The following is a 21542-nucleotide window of genomic DNA, read 5'->3' as shown; positions in this document are numbered from 1 at the left end:
AAATACTTTAAACAAATTGTTTGTTTGTTTACAAACATAATTGTTTGTTTAAAGTCAATACTGAATAATGTTTAACAACAGCATTTTTCTTGATCACCACAATTTCCTATAAACACTTTAGACCCAATAATTACCATCAATGAATCAGTCAATGGGTGACTGAGTGTGAGTCTTTTATTGTGGGATATTTCAAACTAATCTGCTTTTCGTGGGGGATGTACATTTATATGTACATATGTATGTATTAAATATTTACACTAACTGTGAAATAAGCCGAAAATAGAATTCCCACAAAAGAAAATTCACACATTTTGTTTGCCAAAATTTTGTTACAACAACAAAAAAGCGCTATAATTTCAAAACCACGAGTCCACATGTTTGACGATATGACGACCCCCTCTAATGTAATAAAACAAACGAATGGGTAATAGATCTAATCTAATCAGACATCCAATCGTTAATCTTAGCAATATTATTAATTGATGTCTAGGTGACGTCAGAGATGGGAATACCATTTCGTGGCATCACACCGTCACACACGAGAAAGGGGGTAAGAAAGAATAAGAAAGAAAAAAATGACAAATGGCCAAAACGAAACAAAAGAAAACTAAATTAGACCCCTCTGTTCAAATAGTTGAGCAATTTTCGTAAGCGAAGCTAATTCTCAGGGTGATTTGTTCGCGAACACTACTAATTCATAGATCAAATGACACTAGACCAGTAGACCCCCATCAAGATTATAAGGAATAAATTTAATAAATTAATTAATATCATTCGTTGTTGTATTGTCGGGAAACAAATAAAGGGGTTTGCCGCCTTGTGTTTATATGGCGGAAGTGTAACAACAACAGTTGTAGGTGCATGGTAACAAAAAAATCATACAAATAAGGTTACCAGTCGTGTTGATTTTTGTTTATTTGTTAAACATTTTTGAAATGAAAATGCAAACATAAATCTTCCTTATAGCCAATCATGCAGTCAATGGCGATGATGAGTGAGCTATTGTTTGTGTGATAGCTTCCAGGTGAATCATTTATCGTAATTTCTTCAGGTGTTGAAAAATGCTTTCACCAGATTTTAAGAGAGAGAACAAAAAGGCTGAACATGAACACGCGATCATCATCGCCATTGAGAGGTGCTTATAGTATAAGCTAAAAATTATAGACTATAAGCTATTAAAAAAACTAAACTTTTATACTGTCCACCACGAATTGTATTGAAGTAAATATGAACAATTAGTAAGGGATGGTTTATACCTGTTATAATGTTTTGTGCCCCTGGGTAAAAGTTTCAAAATGTCGAATGTGGATCTATACAGACAACTTTCTGGTGGAAAGTTTTATACCCCCAACGAAGACTAAATATCAGACTTCAGACATTACAATGGGATATTGGGGCCGCAACCTTCAAAATACCGAAAATCGGAAGGTACCATTATATGGGGGCTATATAAACGCCCATATAACGTTTATATGTATATACTGACAAATTTCAGGTGGAATGTTTTTTAACCCCCAACGAAGACCATTTTGGTAGGATATTGAGCCCACAACCTTCAAAATACCGTTCTATGGGTACCGTTCTATGGGACCTATATAAAGACGTGGCCTTATACTGACAAATTTCAGGTGGAAAGTTTCATACCCCCAGCGAAGACCAAATATAACATTTTAGCCATTTTGGTGGGATAATGAGGTCTTAACCTTTAAAATACCGAAAATCGGGAGGTATCTTTCTATGGGGGTATATGAAGGCCTGGACATATACCGACAAATTTCAGTTAGAAAGTTATATACCCCTCGCGAGGACTAAATAATAATTTTCAGGCATTTCGATGGGATATTGATGCCACGACCTTAAAAATCCCGACGATCAGGAGGTACCGTTTTCTATGGGGCTATATGAAGGCGTGGACCTATACTGATAAATTTCTGGGGGAAAGTTTTGTAGTCCCAACGAAGAATTAGTGCCGAATTTAAGCCATTTCGGTTTGATATTGAGTTCACATCCTTCAAAATATCGAAAATCGGGAGGTACCCTTTTATAGGGTCTATATGACCCTTTTATAGGGTCTATAAGAAGATACCATTTCGATGGGATATTGATGCCACGACCTTAAAAATCCCGACGATCAGGAGGTACCGTTCTATGGGGCTACATGAAGGCGTGGACCTATACTGATAAATTTTTGGGGGAAAGTTTTGTAGTCCCAACGAAGAATTAGTGCCGAATTTAAGCCATTTCGGTTTGATATTGAGTTCACATCCTTCAAAATATCGAAAATAGGGAGGTACCCTTTTATAGGGTCTATATGAAGACGTGGACCTAAACTTACAAATTCCTGGGGGAAATTTTTGTAGCCCTAAAGAAGACTAAATACAAAATTTTAGCCATTTTGGTGATATATATATAAAATATAAAATTGTTCCACCAACATACCATACGGGACAAGGTAGACTTCTCTCATTTTGGTGAAATAATGAGGCTAAATTCTTCAAAATACCGAATGGGGGCTATATCTAAGCGTGGACTTTTACTGACAAATTTCTGCGGGAATATTTTGCAGCCCCAAGGAATACTAAATGCCAAATTTCAGCCATTACGGTAGCATATTGAAGTCACAACCTTCAAAACACCGAAAATAGGAAGGTACCATTCTGTGGGGCCCATATGGAAATGTGGACCAATACTGATAATTCTCTTCTGGAATCTTTTATACCCCCCTCGAAGACTAAATACCAAATGTCATCCATTTCGGTTTAATAATGACGCCAAAAATTTGAAAACGCCGAAAATCGGGAGGGACCGACCTATGGAGGCTATATGAAAACGTGTACCGATTCCAACAAATTTCAGGTGGAAAGTTTTATAACCTCAACGAAGATTTTATACAGAATTTCCGCCATTTCAGAGCGATATTGAACCCAAAACTTTCAAAATACCTAAAATAGGTAGGTACCCTTCTGTGGGGGCTATATCAAAACGGGGACCGATATAGCCCATTTTCGAGTCGAGAAGCTTTTTGGCCATTGGGAACCTCAAATGTCATACTTCAGCTAATTCGGCAAAAAAAAAATGGAGCTAGAAGCCTCAAAATACCTTAAATCGGAAGGTACCGTTATAGCCCATCTTCGAACATGATCTAAGTTCATACAAAAATACATGAGTGTTAAGATTATCACTAACTTTTTGGACTTGTTAACGAAGACAATCTCTTAAAGTTTTCTATTAAACTTAATTCTGTTACATTTATTAATACGCAGGTGGTCATCCCACTATATACTAAATGCCATAACAACAACAACAAACAAAGAAAATATGTCCCGCCTGCCATCGACTTGAGAATACTAGAAAACACGAGGCCACTTTAAAATGCATTAACACTGCGATGCAATTGCCGTTTATTGTATGTATCCTATAAATCCATGAACTTGACATATCCTTGGCGTTATTACTACCCACAATACGTCTGTCTATCCACTTCCATAACAATTAGGATAGATAATAATTCAACAATAAAAAATTGTAAATTCATTTTCCCCATGGACAAAAAACAAAAGAAATTCATAAATTTTCTTTTAATGTTTGAATAATGTTTCTACGTCCGTATATGAGAAATATTTGTTTTATTTCACTTTTGTTGATTGGTTTTAAAGTTCAGTGAACTTGTTTCTCTCCACTGTCTCGCCGTTCAGTGCTTATCAATGCCATATGTTCTGTGTCAGTTAACAATGCATAAATATAGACGTAATACTGAAGTTCTTTACGTCCGACATCGAACACATGATATGGTGCGGTTAATGGTAGTGCGGAGAATGAAAATAATACAATAAGTTTTTCAGGTTTCAGGCTAATATTGAAAGAAGAAATCAAAATGGCTACTTATGAATTCAACGTTTAGATAAAAAATCATTACGTATTCAAAAATTTTATTTTACACTGTTTCAGTACAAATAATATATGCTGTTGAGTGCTGTAGTCGTAATGAGTGGATCAATTTGACAAACTTTTGTTTAAAAAAAAAAGTAGAACAGCTATATAACCGAAAATAGCTGGCATTATTACAATAAGTCCTCACATATACATATGTAAGCCCTTCAATATTTTAGTTATTCAATAAATGTCCTCGGCATAATATATGTCTATTCACATAAATTTGATTGAGATGAAAAAAATCGGAAAATGTATTTGGCGACCTTTGTTCGTATTGAAAACCCATATCCATTGCTATAGACAAATAAACATATTTGACAGGCCATCTGGCATGATCGATTTCCTTCCGGTCCTATTGTTGTTTTTTGCAGCAAGGTAAACGCGCTGTACATACATACATACCCATTTATTTACATAAAAATTTATACATATTACAATAAGTTCAAGGACTTGCTTGCCCCTGTCATTCATGATGATGTCATTACATTCAGATGTCATCGAAATTACGTCAAAAAATTATTTCGGAAATGTAACATTTAATTGTTATATTTATATTTTACAAAAAAGAAGAAAATTTGACCAAAAACTGTTTGCTTTTGTTGTTTTGTGGTTATTAATATTTGACGCTTTGTAATCATTCAGCGCTGTTACCAAGTTCAAGATAAAATATTTTTGGTGTTGTACAAATTCATTGAAGCGCGCAAAGCATAAAATATGTGGCTGTTGTTGTTGTAGGAAAGAAAAACAAAAACAATAAATAAAATAAAAAAACATAAATATTGTCATGATGCCAATTGTTTAGTTTTGCGGCTTTATGCCTTTCGGTCTCTTTTTGTTGTTGTCAATACTTGAGAACAGGGTTGCCGTTGATTTAAATCGCTGGCCGTTTTAAGATCTAATTTTCTACCAATATTTTAGAAGTATGTAGTTAGGAATTTACATACTCCACCACTATATACTAACTACACTACTGATCACCAAAAGTGATATCGTTCTTCCTATGGCTATACAATTATCTTATCCAATTTTTAGCCGAATTGTATGCGACCTGCACGTTGCGAACTAAAATACATTGACAGACGGACGAACATGTACATATAGGGTCATAATTTGATTCTATGTAGTGTCTACTACTCAGTTTTGTTGATGCTGGCAGGTTTTCCTTGGAGATTTTGGTCCATTTTCTCAGGAAATATGGACATGCCCCGGAAAAAATTGTGCCGTGATAACAGGGCCCGCAAGAAGAGCTTGTTGCAATAAATTTCAAAACGAACCGAGACTAGCTGTTATACAGTACACCATATTCAAATCTTCTATGACAGGAAACAAAGTTATGACCAATACGGTTACTTCCTTCGAGAGTTATTGTGCGCACCATTTTAGCAAAAATTTTTGAACTTTTGTGGTGGAGGTACCGGAAGCATGGGCCGATATGGCCTCTCTTCGAACTTAAACTAAGTTTGGGCAAAATATTACGGTACCCAAAATTTAAAACAAATCGGTTGATTTGTTCAGACAGACGGTCATACCTAAATCAACTCCAAATTGTCTGAAACGGATTTCGTCATACTTGGGGTTTAAAGTTATTATTTCGATGATGCACAATTTTGGTCGTATCAACATGTATATACCCTCTTTAGCCTAAGGGCCGAGGGTATAAAAATAAGCGCGCAATGTTTAATAGTATACAAAAAATGTTTGTATAAAATGTGTACTTATATTGGCTACTAAACAGCAAGTTTCAGTCATTTCGGTGGCATAATGTAGCAAAAACATTCTATGCCAGCTTTATCAACACGTGGATCCATACCGATCATTCTCAGCGCTAATTTGGCCATTTCATTTAAATAATTTGGCTAAAATATTCAAAATATCGAAAATCGGGAGGTACGTTTCGGGTATCAAAACCTGGATCGGTACCGACCATTCTCAATGGTAATAGTATGTAACCCCAACCAAGACCAAATACAAAATTTCACAATTTCAAAATTTTACTCATGAAACTTCAAATTTTGTCGACCTAACAAAACACCGAGAATCCGGAGGTGCCTTTAATGGGGGCTATATCCAATCGTCGACCTATTATGAAAAAAATCTAGGGGAATGTTTGTAGTCCCAAAGAAGTCTAATTACCAAAGTTCAGCCATTTCAGTGTAATGAGGCTGAAACCGTCAATATGCCGAAAATCGGGAAGTACCCTTCTATGGGGGCTATATGAAAACGTGGGCCGTAATATCCCATTTTCAATACCAAACATCCTCGGAGTAATATAAACTTCTGTATTAAAAGTGCGACTTGTATCGTGATTACAAGGTTTAGATGGATAGACGGACATGTACACATATCCAGATCCATGCAGATTGTCGATACATTCTTTTGGCATGTAAAGGGTAATCCATTTAGAGGTTCCTACTTTCTTTAAAGAAAAAATGTGTAACAAATATTGGCCGAGGCTACGTCTCTCTCTCTCTCTCTCTCTCTCGGTCCATCCGTTGAGTCCAATTTTCAATGACACGTTCAAGCTTTTCGTCTGGTAACTGGCGAATGGCACGTCTGATGTTTTTCCCCAAGACCGGAATCAAAGCGGCTTTATCCGCATTAAATTTTGACTTTACATATTCACTCAGGAAAAGGTCTAACGGAGTGATATGAGACGATCTTGGTGGCCAATCGACTGGTCCAAAACATGCTCACCGAAGTGTTCTTTTAATAAATCCATTGATTGATGCGATATGTGGGAAGTGGCGCCGTTTTGTTGAAACCAAATGTCGCCGAGATTACGAGCTTCATTTTCAGACATCAAGTAGTCGGTTATCACGGCCCAATAACGGTCGCCATTGACAATGAAGTCCTAACCGGCATCATTTTGAAGAAATAGGGTCCGACGATTCCAACGACCCAGAAACCGTTTTTTTTTTTTTTTTTTTTTTTTGATAAATTAGCTGCTCTTGAATCTCTTATAGTTGTTCTTCTTCCCAATTGTGGCAATTTTGCTTCTTTACATACCTATAAAGCCAGAAATGCGCCTCATCGCTGAAAAAATTAGCTCGAAACACACTCCCCACATAACGCGAATTTTCGTAATATGGTTGAACGATTAATAAACGTTGTAGAGGCGTAAGCTTTTCCATGATAAAATGTCAAACAGTACTATACAAAAATAACATGAACACGTGGCACGACTCACGCGTGATCTGAAAAAAGGCTGTTGAAAAAAGTACCTCTTATTGGATCACCCCTTATAACGGTAGGACTTTTCATACAAAAATGTAAGTAATTGGGGTCGAGAATTTTTTCACAGAAATTTCCCAATTTTGTTGGCAGGGTTTTTATTTGTTTACAGTACACGGTGCGCCTGAACCATCTTTAAACGAAAGGAGCTTACACCTGGAAAGTTTTTTGCGGATCCTGAAGCAGCATACGGTGCTCTTGAAGCAACTTTAAATGGAAGATTCTTACACCTGGGTTTTTGCCGATTCTGAAACTGCAATTTTCATAGATGAGAAAAATCAAAAAAAACAAAAAAAACGCCGGAGCGCTTTTTAAATAAATTGCGATTAAAATTGACATTTTTAGGGGTATTCCATTTAAAGTTGCTTCAAGAGCACCGTGAGCAATGTTCATAGATGAGAAAAATCCAAAAACAAGAAAAAATCGCCGGAGGAGTTTTTAAAAAAAAGTTCACCTTTTTAGGTTTATTTTAGGTTGTCCGCGGATTTGCGGTTTCCAAAGAAAATCGTGAAAACCTGAAATACTCTAAACATTTGAATTTTGACCGCTATTTATTTAAGAAGCCCTCCTTCGATTTTTTGTCTTATGAGTTTTCTCATCTATGAACAATGTACGAGTAGTTTGAGAACTCGTAAAAACTTTCCAGCCGTAAGAGATAACTAAGAACTAAAGTTGGCTCAGGCACACCGTGTTAATTTGTTTACAGTATAGTAGAATTTCAAAAAAAGTTTCTACGAATACTAAGAATTTAACTTGGGCGAATAAAGGGACCTTGAATTTCTATGAACAAATTATCGTAGCGATGGATATCGGAGCTGTTTGAATTATGAGCTGTATTTAACAAGGCACTATGCGCCCACGACTTGGCGTAAAAGCAATAAATAATAATAATAATAATTTAACAAGTTTGGGCGCCACCGTGGTGCAGTAGTAAGCACGTCCGCCTTGCACTCGATTTAATCCCTGACCAGAACATTCAGTGTAATGTTGGCTTGCATTCCCTGAGCATTTCAGCCATGAGAAACTTTTCTACAAGTGCTGTGGTAAGACACGCCGTTCGGACTGGGCGATAAAAACTAGGTCAAATATCATTGATCCAATATGAATCGGCGTAAACTCATTGATATGAGGGAAGTCTCCGTTGTCCCTTGGCAGATGTTGTAGGAACATACATATGTATGTATTTGACCAGTTTTGGTGGGAAAATCTAAGAGCGGTAACACTGGATGACATTTTGGCAGCATGTTCTAATTTTGTATATTTAAATTTCAATGTTAAACAAATGTTTTTTTGCGGCAATCATTTGACTTTTGGGATTGTGTGTTGAATTTTTTGACAAAAAAGGGTGCAGAGTACAAAATGAGGCATTATCAGTACCCAAAAACCAAAAACAGCAATAAAAGTGTGGCAAATAAAGAGTATAGCAGTGGGAAAATATGTATATTGCTATAAATGTGTTATACTCTAGGTAACAGTGCGATAAAATATCGGATATATACACTCATGTGATTCCGTTTTTTCTGGGCCATTTCAAAAATGTGGAAAATATCATGGGATTTAATACATTAATATGCTTTAACTACTAAAATTATGATTTAAACTGGATTTGTTGGTTCTCATCAGTATAAAAAATATAAAATTAAATAAATATTTCAAAATCAGTACTTCTATAACAAAAGCATTTATAGAACTAACCTACGGCAAATATTCAAAATTTACCTTTTGTCATGGTTCGGATTTTTTGAGCAGATTCATAAACACTCTATAATTGTAAAGTTCAAGGTATTCTTTAAGAGGAGAATAATTTTACTTTAGTATTAAATATTATATTATTAAATATTATATTATTATTATAATATTATTATATTATTATTATAATATTAACTTAATATTAGTAAGACTTATCAATTTCATATTAAACAATTGTAAATCCAACCGTTAATAAAAGGTTAGTTGCCCATAGCTTTTGAGGGATAGGAAAACATATACAACTACACCTGCTGCTTAATTTACTTTCAACTACCTACTATAAATAAAAAAAATTAAGAACAGTAAGTAAATATCTGGCTCACAATGCGGGCGTGAATACAAACAACAAATTATGTACATAAATTAAAATTTAATTGAATTTGTTGTTTCAGTTTTATTGTTTTTTTTTCATTTGTTTGTACAACATATTGAATATGAATATGTACAACAAACAAGACCACAAAGTGTTGTTAAAATAAACAAAGTGATTGACTGTGGCGAATAATTACACGCCTCTGTCAAAGTGTAAACAATTGTCGTGATTTTTATGTTTGTGTTTTTAAGAGTTAACAATTGCGAGGCCCTGTTGACCTATTGTCATGTTGATACAAAATATTTCTGGTTATGCTGCGATTAGCACAAATTCTGGAATTGTATATTTATAGATTTTTTTATGATAATTAACTGACTTTTACTGTTCGATGGAAGCAAGCAGGAATTCCAATAATTACTAATTATTTCCACAAAAAGGAGACTTATCTTATATTAATGTGTGCCCACCCTCTTTCCTCCCCTTTCACATTAGCTCAGTTAGATGGGATCTACTTTATCCCGCCAAGTGCGAACGGCGTATTTTAAGACACCACTGGTAGAGAAATTTTTCATGGCTGAAGTACTCAGCAAATGTCGGGTATTTTTGCCAACGTTAAAAATTGTTGTCTAGCCTGGAAATCGATGGACCCAAACTGTCGGCATCGGTAGTAGCGTTCACGACCAATCCCAATTGGTATGCCATCCGTAGTTATTAGACAATGGAGGCAACACGCTTATAAGGTGTTTCTGATGCATACACTTTATAAACGTGTTACCTCCGGATCCGAAGATCGGCAAGAGATATATATACCAGATGATTGACAATTGAGGAATATATTCCCCACTCTACCAAGAAGAAGAAGAAGAAGGAAATACAGTCTTAGTTCCTTCTACACGGGCATCGCCAGTAAAATCGTATCGAGCACATTTTGTGAGGGGAATTGGAAAAGTGATGCTAATACTTTTAAAATGTTAAACGTGTCAAAACTAATAAAAGTAGTATTAGTTATGAACAGCTCAGCTGTGTGAGGTTGGCGTTCGAACAGGATTGGCTATAGCTTTCTTCCATTACGTCCTTTAAGAATCTTCAAAAATTTTCAATTTTTTCTCAAAAAGCGTTCCCTTGCTTTAAAATCTAGCCAATTCTATTCGAAAGCACATCTCACACATAGATATTAAATGATTTTTGAAGCAAGGGAATGCTTCAAACTAACTTAGATAGGATGTTACCCGTAAAACCTCGTTGGGGGAAAAGTTTCTTGATCACTAGAATCCGTAAATGCCAAAATAACACCCAATTTACTTAGGCCACAACGTGGGCTTCCATTAATGGTGGAAAAATTATATGATCACGGGGTCTGTAAATGTCAAATGACAGCCAATTTGGAATGAAATTATAGGTAAACACTTAAAAAATACCCGAAATCGGGTGGTAACGTAAATATAGATGCACAAATAAAATGCCTAAAAAGGCGGCGTGAAAGTTATATGGCGGCTATACAAAAACGTGGACCGATGTAGCCCATCTTCGAACTTGACCTGTCTGCAAACAAAAGGCCCATCTGTGTAAAATTTTATAGTTCTATCTCCGCTTGTTTGATTACAATTGGAGTGATTACAACAGACGGACGAACCTGTGCACAATTGGTGACATTTCATAGCTTACTACTCGAAATTACTATTCGAAATTGGAGACAAAAAATAAACGATAGTAGTCGTATTGAAATCAGGGAAACAAAAAGAAAATAGCCGAAATATTGAAAGGTATGGACGTGTTGTGGGTGCCACTGTGGTGCAATGGTTCGATTCCCTGGCTAGGCAACATCAAATTTCCAACGGTAGCAAAATACTCCTCAGCGACATTTTCCGAGTATTTCTCTACAAGTGGTGTGTTAGGACACGCCGTTCAGACTCGGCGATAAACAGTAAGTCCCATATCATTGAGCATGAGAGAAGGGATGTTTGTGGAACAATTAATATTATATTATGGGCGTAGTGTACTTTTAAAGAAGAGAATTGTTTCCAATTTTGGAAAATACTTCAGTTTTGCAAATTTCTGGAGAAAGAAATAGCTATTTCTCGGAAACCATAACAGATATTATGTTCATTATTTTGTGTTAGATAGGTCCTTAAGAAGCGGTTTAATAAATTACCGTAGCGTTTACAGGTAGTGAGCTTTTTTATTTTTCCTCAGGTACTACATTTTTTGAAATTCCAAATTTAGTTGACTAGAACATTTAGGGAACAAAGTTTCGTTATCGCAGAATGATGCCTAAGAATGCCCTCTTTCAGCCCATATTGTATAATTATACCCGTCCCTTTCCGTTTAACACTTTTATTTATATTTATTGAAATTATATGTTTTTGTCATATCGCACGGTGTGCCTGAAACTACAATGCTCATAGATGAGAAATATCAAGAAACAAAAAAATCGCCGGAGGGATTTTCAAATAAATCGGGGGTTCTTTAGGTTTTCACGATTTTGCTGGGAAACCGCGGGTCCTATGTAAATCGGCCTAAAGAAAATGTTGTAGCTGTAAAAATTCTCCACAAGATTAACTTGTATGATATTTTCATAGGTTTTACCGTTTTTGAGATATAGAAGTTCAAATTTAGACAATGCACTGACTGTTTCGCCTCCTTATAAAACAATATCATGCTCAGTGTGCCTTAACTAACTTTTGATGAAAACCGCTTATACATGCGAAGATTTCGCGGATTTTGAGACAGCAATGTTCATAGATAAGAAAAATTAAAAAATCCGAAATCGCCTGAGGGATTTTTAAATAAATCGCGATCAAAATTCACAATTTTAGGGTTTTTTTTTTAGGGTTTCACGATTTTGCTTGGAAACCGCAAGTCGTATCGAAATGAGTCTAAAGAAAATGTTGTAGCTGTGAAAATTCTCTACCAGACTGAACTTTAGGTTTTTCGTAGGTTTTACCATTTTTGAGATACAGAGGTTCAGTTCAATTTTTTAGGTTTTTATCTTAAGTCTTCAAGATTTTGCTTGGAAACCGCAAGTCATATCAAAATGGGACTAAAGAAAATGTTGAAGCTGTGGAAATTCTCTACAAGATTGGATGATTTATTTTTTCCTAGGTTGTACCATTTTCAAGATATATAAGTTTAATTTGGGAAATTGCAGTAATGACATTGTTTTATAAGTAGGCGATACAGTCCGTGCATTGTCTCAATTTGAACTTCTATATCTCAAAAACGGTGAAACCTACGAAAATATCATAAATGTCAATCTTGTGGAGAATTTTCACAGCTAGAATATTTTCTTTAGGCCCATTTACATAAGACTCGTGGTTTCCAAGCAAAATCGTGAAGACCTAAAGAACCCCTAAAAATGTAAACTTAAATCGCGATTTATTTGAAAATCCCTCCGGCGATTTTTTTGTTTCTTGATATTTCTCATCTATGAGCATTGTAGTTTCAGAATCTGCAAAAACTTCCCAGGTGTAAGCACCTTCCATTTAAAATTAGTTAAGGCGCACCGTAATCGTATATACCCAGCAAAATGTTTGCCTCCAAAGATGCAGTTAAATGATATGTACAAGTGATCTGGATGTGCATCAAATTATGCATTTTCACTGATGATTTTTACAAGAGCGTGACTACTGAAAGATGCACTCCAAAGCACTGCATTTTAACTAACCCTTTGGCACTGCATTTTAACTGACCCTTTGGCATTGCATTTTAACTAACCCTTTTGCACTGCATTTTAACTGACCCTCTGGCACTGCATTTTAACTGACCCTTTGGCATTGCATTTTAACTAACCCTTTGGGGTAGAAGGCATTCTGCGGAAATTGTGCAAGCCATTACAAAATATGCCAGAACAAATAAAATGCATTTATTATTTGTTTTAAACAAAAATATTAACAACTTTATTACATTAACACAAATTATGAAAATTCTCCATCGAATTCAATCGCAAACATGCGTGTTTCCTCCGCTTGCATTTGTTCCAAGCTGAACTGTTTTTGCTTCATTTGCTATTTGCTATTGCTTCCCATCACCAGTTAAGATTTCGACACGTACTCCAACAGCACTCCATTCGGAAATTTTCTTCTGGTGAGTTGCCGGAAAAATGTTCACAAATTAAATATTATTTAAATATTAAATATTATTTAGTTTGTATTAACAAATGTTTGGACATGTTAACACGCTTATCTCTTTTTGGAAAATGAAAGCCGCTGCCTGTAGAGATGTACAATCTGATTTATGTACATATAGGGATCTCTAACAACTGCTAATAAAATGTAGCGAACGGAGTGCCTTTTTCACGACTCCGTTTGGACTGCATCCGGATGCTGTTAAATTGTGAGGAATTGGAGTGCCTTTTTCACGACTCCGTTGAACTGCATCCGGATGTTGTTAAAATGTGACAAGTGGATGTGATTCTTTGGATTGCATCCAAATGCGGTTACTCACATTTTAACCGCATTTGGATGCAATCCAAAGAATCACATGGAGTGCCTTTTTCACGACTCCAGTTGAACTGCATCAAAACATACCGTGACAGAACTAGTCCACATTGCACTACTTCCAATTTATTTTGCTGGGTAGCTTTATACAAATGGAGATATTTGTAATATATGAGTTATGTGAAAACCCAAATAGTATTTTTTCTAATTTATGAACAAATTTTAAGTTTTTTGAAAATATTTTTTAATTTTTATATCCTCCACTCATTGTAGAACAATATAAGGTAAGATCAATACCCAGCTGACTGAACTGGGTTGTAATGTTAGTGTCAAATTCCATACGACGTTTTATATTTTTATTTCTATTTCTATTTTCGATGTATAATAGGGATATATATATATTTTTTGAGGAAAAAATATATCACTCAGGAAAAAACTATTTCCCGTAAAGAATTCTTCATATCAATGATATGTAACTTCTTCCAAGTCCGAACAACGTGCCGCACACTATAACACCTTTTATAGAAGCGGTACAATATGTTTTAATATGTATGATATTTTGTCAAATTTTAAAATATTAAAGCCCTAATAAACATGTGCTTCTTTGATTTCAAAAACAAAAGTTTGTCCATATTTACATTAGGCAATTTTCCTTGCGGCAATTGTCAGCTTGCTGGAGAGAGAGGTGAGGCATATGGTAACCCTTTGCCCCTCAACACCCTCTCTCATCGACAAACTGACAATTGCCGCAAGGAAAATTGCTTAATGTAAATATTGACCTTGAAACAGCTTCTCCTTTTTCAATGAATTTTTAGCGACCCCAAACATTTTTGCAAGATTTCTACTTTTTGCGTGAAATTATCCATTTTATTAGAATGATATGGATACTTTCAAATTGAAAATGTTACGAATTTTCATTCATGTTTTCAAAATATTCAATCAAATGTGAAAAATGTTAGTTTTATAAATTCCAATAATGTATAGACATTATTTTGTTTACATGTACCGGTGACAGTAATGTTACAAACAAAAACAAATTCCTTTGTGGTTGTTGTTGAGTTGTATTTGTTGTAGTATTTACTTTACCTTCTTTGTTCTACCATGACCCTCCACCATAGTATGGCGGGTATATTAAGTTAGTTTTTCAGTTTGTAACGCATTGAAATAATTATTTTCGACCATAAAAAGTATATATATTCTGTATCAGGATAAAATTCTAAGTCGATACAACCCGTTTGTCCTTCTGTTGTAATAACTTTAGCGTCTGCAATACTTGATATATATTTGCACCCGAATGTCTTTTTGCCATAAGCAGGTCAAGTTCAAAGATGGGCTATATCGGTTCCCAGTGGTCACAAAACATATCCACCAAAATCGTTAACATTCGGTATAGCCCCCATATAACGGTACCACCCGATTTTCGGTATTTTGAGGATTTTAGCAACCTTTTTTGACAGAAGTACCGGCAATTTGACGTAAGAGGTTCCCAGTTGTCACAAAACTACTCTACCAAATATTTTCAACATAGGTCGACGTTTCGGTATAGCCACCATATAACGGCACCACCCGATTTAAGGAATTTAAGGCTTTTAGCTATATTTTCTGACCGAATTAGCTGCAATTTGACATTTGATTTTCCCAATGACCAAAAAACTTATACAAAAAAAAAAATTATCAAGCTTGGTCCACGTTTTGATATAGCCCCCATATAAGAGTACCTGCCGATTTAAAGTATTTTAGGGATTTTAGCTAATTTTTTTTTTGTCCGAACTAGCTGATATTTGACATTTGATGCTCCCTATGACCAAAAAACTTCTTTACAAAAATTATGAAGAAAGAGAGGCATATCTGTTGAAATAAAAAATATATTGAGATTTTTTAAAAATAGAATTTTTGTCGAGTTGTTCCATATCCACACACGGTGCTCTTGAAGCAACTTTAAATTTAAGGTGCTTACACCTGGAAAGTTTTTGCGGATTCGGAAACTACAATGTTCATAGATGAGAAAAATTAAAAAATCGCCGTAGCGCTTTTTAAATAAATCACGATTCAAATTGAAATTTTTGGGGCTTTTTAGGTATTCACGATTTAGCTTTGAAACCGCAAGTGCTATAGAAATGGGACTAATGAAAATGTTGTAGCTATGAAAATTCTCTACAAGATTGATTTGTATGATAATTTCGTAGGCTTTACCGTTATTGAGATATAGAAGTTCAAATTGGGACAATGCACTGACTGTATCGCTACCCTATAAAACAATGTGATAATACATGGTGCGTGTTAACTATCTTTAAGTGAAAACCGCTTACACCTGGGAAGTTTTTGCGGATTTTGAAACAGCAATGTTCATAGGTGAGAAAAATTTAAAAACAAGAAAAATCGCTTAAGGGATTTTTAAATATATCGCGGTCAAAGTTCACATTTGTAGGTTTTTTAGGTTTCCAGGATTTTGAAATGGGTCTAAAAAAATGTTGTAGTTGTGAAAATTCTGTACAATATTGACCTGCATAGTATTTTCGTAGGTTTTACCGTTTTTGAGATATAGAAGTTCAGATCAATCATTCAGATTTTTTCTCTGGTCTTCAGGATTTAACTTGAAACCCGCAAATCCTATCGGAATGGGACTAAAGAAAATGTGTTGGCTGTGAAAATTCTCTATAAAACTATTCTGAGCCACAGTACGGAGGTTGGAAATCTCTTCTTTTTATGGCTTATGAATCTTTATAGCGCCACCTATGTATGTACATATGTAACTTATTTTTACAGAAATGACAACTTATCTGCTTAATAAATCCAATATCAGATATCATTAAAATTTTAAATTTCATAACAAGGGGAAACACAAACCATTAAAAATCGAAATAAAATTATTTTTGTTTACTTAATTTCTTAACAATGGATTAGTCTTTATTACAGTGCCCAGTTAAAATCTATCAAAATCAAGTTCTTTATTACCCTTGACTAAGTGCTTAGTGTTCGGAAAATCTAGAACAATTGTCTAGCAATAAGTCTAGCACATCTAAAAAAAGCCAATTTTGTACAAAAATCAAAACATAAAACAGCCAAAAAATTTAACACCAAACAAACCCCAATGAATGAAAACTTTCGTTTAAAAGCATTAATCACCATACAAAGTCATTGACGGAGAACGAAAACAAAAAAAAAAAAAAACAACGACAACAATACATATCTATAACAGATCAAATTAATAAATGACAAATTGCCAAACAAATGTTTTTTAATAAATCAAACGAGTTATAGTGATATCGTCGAAGATGTTGACTATAATGGTGTCGTCTAACTAATTAAGCCACCTTAATTAAGACATCAAAATGCCAAAATACGTTCAAGTGAAAAGTGAATCGTTTGGATTTAAAAATGCAAGAAAACATATGTATACCAATGTCATAAAAAATTTCACACTTACTCATACATAGCATCGACCAGATCACGTTCCCAAGTCATCAGGCGTTTCATTGTGGATACTTAATAAATTGCAGTTACTTGTTGGAGTAGAAAAATGTGAAGAGATGGTGGAAATGTGGAAGATTTTCAGCAGGCAAGACAAAGAAAGTGTTGGAATGATGTGCTGCTTTTTTTTGGATTGAATTTATTTGAGGTTGCGGAAGGTAAAATTATACAATTCCAACACAATGTTTCCGATGTTTATGCAAATGTTTTTTTGGCGTTGTCGCTTGTTATCAATTTTAATAACGAATACTTATGGTTTTATAATACTGGTGCGGTTGATCACGATTTTCGATTATTTTTCTTTCTTCTTTCTTTTTTATTATTTTTAGTTGAAATGACAACTACTAAGAGATCTGTAATACTTTTTTTTCTTTTAAACTGCACTTTCACACCCTCTGCGAAAAATGTTTACATCAACTCGTAAAAAGAAAGATAGAGGGGGGTCACAAAGACGACAGAAAATACGTTCTTTTTTTGGTGGGATATGCAAAAATATAGCTAATTTTACAAAATTTACTATAACACATAGTTGTATGGTTTTTTTCTTTCGCTTTAATTACTCGCAATTAAATGGCCCAATTTCTTTTCATACATTTTTTATTTCATTTTTACTTCATTTTGATCTTTGTAATATGATGTTGTCAACAATATTCGTAAACTATTAACACGTTCTCGTCCGACACTATTGAAATGCTTCGTAATGCAACGCAACGTTTGCTCGTTTTTTTCTGACCGACCACCTTTAAGACGTTTAAATTTAAACTGAAAAATTCATCCAACAGGTCCGTATCTTTTATTGTTCAAACCACATCGACAACGCCGTAACGTAACGTCAACGCCTGAACAAAACAGAAAAACGTCAAAAGAAAAATCACAAAAATACAAATTTCATCTACAATTAGGGTTTCATCGGGTGGGTGAGAAGGCAGAGCAGGGTGGGGGCCAGGGAAATTATTCAACGCAAGGGGTAAGGGGCAAAGGCTGCAAATTAAAAACAAATCAAACTAAACAAAAATATATACATATGGGCAAAATATCAGTATAAAAGTAACCGAAAATATAAGCGGCAACACAACAACAGTAGCGGCGGGCGACAGCAGTAGCAGTTAAAGCATGTTAAGCTGCTGTGTTAAATCAAATTGTCAAACATCAGTGGACAGTGGTTTGTACGGGGTTATGATACTAATTAATAAATTAAAATTTAATTGTTCTTTACTATAATGTTAATTGATATTTGTTAAAACAGAAGTTGTGATGACGCTTGAAAAAAGAAAGAATGAGATAATACAGTAGTCCTAACTACTGTCAAGTAATAACTCGAAAAGATCCAGTTGCGAATTATAACAACGATATAAAGACATTTATTTTATTATTTTCGGCAGTTGGAAAGAAAAAGCTTATGTAAATTAAAACGATCCTCTTAACATAAAGAATGTAAGAAATGTGAAGAATAAAATTAACAACTATCAATAGTGTTCTATATTTATTTCTAGGGGCTACCATATACATTTGTGCAGATTGAACTAGTGGTGCAGATTGAACTTGGAGTATGCAACTGTTAATCGGGAAAATTTGGCTGAAGGAACGCCTACCCAATGAATGGAATTCATGATTTATATGTCTGGTGCTCAAGAAAGAAAGCAAACAGGAAAAGTTATTCGCCAACTATAGACCCGTGTTTCTCCTATCTATCGCATAAAATGTGATACCTAGTGTGCTGTGTCAACTACAAAAACCGCTCGGCCGATGTTTACCGCTGGTAAACCACCCTTGACTAGCTCTTCACTCTACGCCAAATCTTGCAGAAAACAATACAGATGGACACATTCCACTGTTGTTTATTTTATTTATATTTATTTAAATGTTTATTATAACAACAAATTATAATAAAATTATAATTACAAAACACTAGCAACAAAGGCTATTGGCTTACATTTCACAGTTGTATCGAATAAAAGGCCGCATTCGACATCCCAATGAATTCCCTCTCTCTCTCTTTTTAGGTCTTTACCCACCAAACGGGGATTCTGACGAAGTAATAGGCAATATTGTGATGTTTTTTTTTTTTGACATTTTACTAGAGAATGACAATTAATTTCCCGGTAAAAACAATCACATATTGTATTCTGGATGATAAAGATTATAAGGCGTACAAATTGTCAAAACCTGGTATCGAATTTTCCATTAGCATATCCACCATTGTCCACAAAAAAACTCTTTTCATCCCTAATTTCTTATAAAAACATACATTTTATTGACTTTTTTGTAAATTTCGCCAATATCTAGGAAGTATTGGCCATGATCAGAATATACATGTATCTGGTCAAGACATTTGTGCAAAACTAAACTTAAGTCGACATTTTGGAATCGCCCCCATTTTCGGTGTAATTTAGAAATTGGGGTCAAAATTGACTGCAATTTGGCGGTCAGGGTTTCCAGTGGTCAGCAAACTTCCCCACCAGGAAAGCATAATAAATTCGGCACGACCGACCTTGACGCTTCTTTGATTGTTTTTTCTTTGAATATAAATTCTGAATACTATTAACCTCTGTTCCAGAACCTGCAGGAATATATACATTTTAATAATAAATAGTAACAATTAGGAAATTATTGCAGTTCAGGAACAGACATATTATTAAACAAATAAAAAAAACCCAGCTAGAATTTGGAATATTGTTTTATCAAAAATCACATTGCGGAGTCTTTTTAGAGTCCTTTTGGTGATCAAAAATTGATTAAGTCGCTTGTATGATCAGAAAGGGACCCGAAAGTCACTCCCTGTAATGATTAAAAAGAGTTCAATTTAAAATACAACAACAAATGTGTAGCAATAACAAATAAATCATTGAGGCGTTTAAAATGTGACTACTTTTTCGTTATTAATTGTCATATTTTGGTCTTCATGAAGATTGAAAAATGCTTTATCAAAAAAGGGCCATGCAGGTGTTTGAAAAGTGATTATAATTATGTATCTTCTGGTCATATTTTGAACAGATGGGTGAGGAAAAACTGATTGTTTTGTTTTATTTTTGTTTGGTTGTAAATAATTCTCATATACACTTTCTATAAAACTTTGATATAAATGTAACGTATAATATTAAGTGTACAGACAAACACAACACTTGTTCAGGTTTTGCCAAGTGAAATAAAGAAGCAGTATACTAACCACCGCGCAATATAAAGGATAATTAATAGACATAACAAAGCAGAAAAGACTACAAAACAAAGGAAAGAATCAAAAAAGAAAAAAAATCTTTTAATTTATTTCGTCTAATAAAAAGACTCATAAATGACTCCCTTGAGACTCATAAACGATAATAACATGACTCGTAAAAAAGTCCCAAATTAATCAACAAATCACCAATAAATGATTGAAATACGACTCGAAAAAGACCTTATATACCATCAGAAAATGGGCCAAAATTACTCGAAACTAATGCAGAGGAAGACTCATTTGTGATTTGTTTAGAAGAGTCGCCTGAGGTTACCTTTTCCTCCCGACAAAGGAGTCATTTATGATCAGAAAATGAGCTCACATTCCAGCATTTTAATCATGCAGTCGGATCAAAGGAGACTAGAATTTGATTAAAATTTAAAAAATGCTGGCTGGGAACAAATTGAAAACATTAACTATTTATACCCTCCACCATAAAATATTCTGAACTAAAATGGAAGAATTAGTTTCCTGTTAGGTACAAAAATTGTTCCACCACAGATACTCCAAACGCTTAAATTAGGTCAACAAATGTATCTAAAAATTTCTTCAATCTTGTTGGATATACCAACACGGTGCTCTTGAATCAAATTTAAATGGAAGGTGCTTACAACTGGGAAGTTTTTGCGGATTCTGAAACTACAATTTTCATAGATGAGAAAATAATAAATCGCGATTCAAATTTACATTTTTAGGGGTTGTTTAGGTATTCACGATTTTGCTTAGAAGTCGCAGATCCTATCAAAATGAGGCTGAAGAAAATGTTGTAGCTATCAAAATTCTCTACAAGATTGACCTTTATGGTATTTTCGTAGGTTTTACCATATTTGAGATATTGAAGTTCAAATTGGGACTGTATCGCCCCCTTATAAAACAATGTCATGAAGGGTGCACCTTAACGAACTTTTAATGAAAACCGCTTACACAGGGGAAGTTTCTGTGAATTCTGAAACAGCAATGTTCATAGATGAGAAAAACCCAAAAACAAGAAAAAATCGCTGTAGGGATTTTTAAATAAATCGCGGTCAAAATTCACATTTTTAGGTGTTTTTTAGGTTTTCACGATTTTGCTTGGAAACCGCAAGTCCAAACAAAATGGAGCTAAAGAAAATGATGTAGCTGTGAAAATTCTCTACAGGATTGACGTTTATGATTTGTTCTCAGGCTGTACCATTTTTGAGATAAAGAAGCTCAG

The 21542-nt window shown here is 34.5% G+C and overlaps 1 protein-coding gene and 1 long non-coding RNA gene across 5 annotated transcripts in view; one reads left to right on the top strand and one right to left on the bottom strand.

Annotated features, from left to right (window-relative positions):
* Window positions 1-21542, bottom strand: part of Irk1 (Inwardly rectifying potassium channel 1) — a 136169-nt gene that overhangs the window by 53840 nt on the left and 60787 nt on the right. The window contains exon 1 of one of the 4 annotated variants that reach the window (XM_073986182.1): window positions 17090-17964. The exons of the other annotated variants lie outside the window; for them this stretch is intronic. Coding sequence (XP_073842283.1) covers window positions 17090-17139 — 50 coding nt within the window. The 5' untranslated portion in view covers window positions 17140-17964. Of the gene's footprint in view, window positions 1-17089; window positions 17965-21542 lie in introns of those variants that run through there. 4 annotated transcript variants of the gene reach the window in all.
* Window positions 18186-19039, top strand: LOC141403578 (uncharacterized). The gene is made up of 3 exons (XR_012412848.1): window positions 18186-18295; window positions 18380-18567; window positions 18627-19039. It is a non-coding gene; the product is annotated as an uncharacterized lncRNA (long non-coding RNA).

This window comes from Musca autumnalis, unplaced genomic scaffold (genome assembly GCF_047663935.1).
Source record: "Musca autumnalis isolate F117 unplaced genomic scaffold, ASM4766393v1 scaffold_1, whole genome shotgun sequence".
Lineage (NCBI taxonomy): Eukaryota > Metazoa > Arthropoda > Insecta > Diptera > Muscidae > Musca > Musca autumnalis.
Note: the sequence above shows the minus strand (reverse complement) of the source record. Positions and strands in the feature narration are given on the sequence as shown.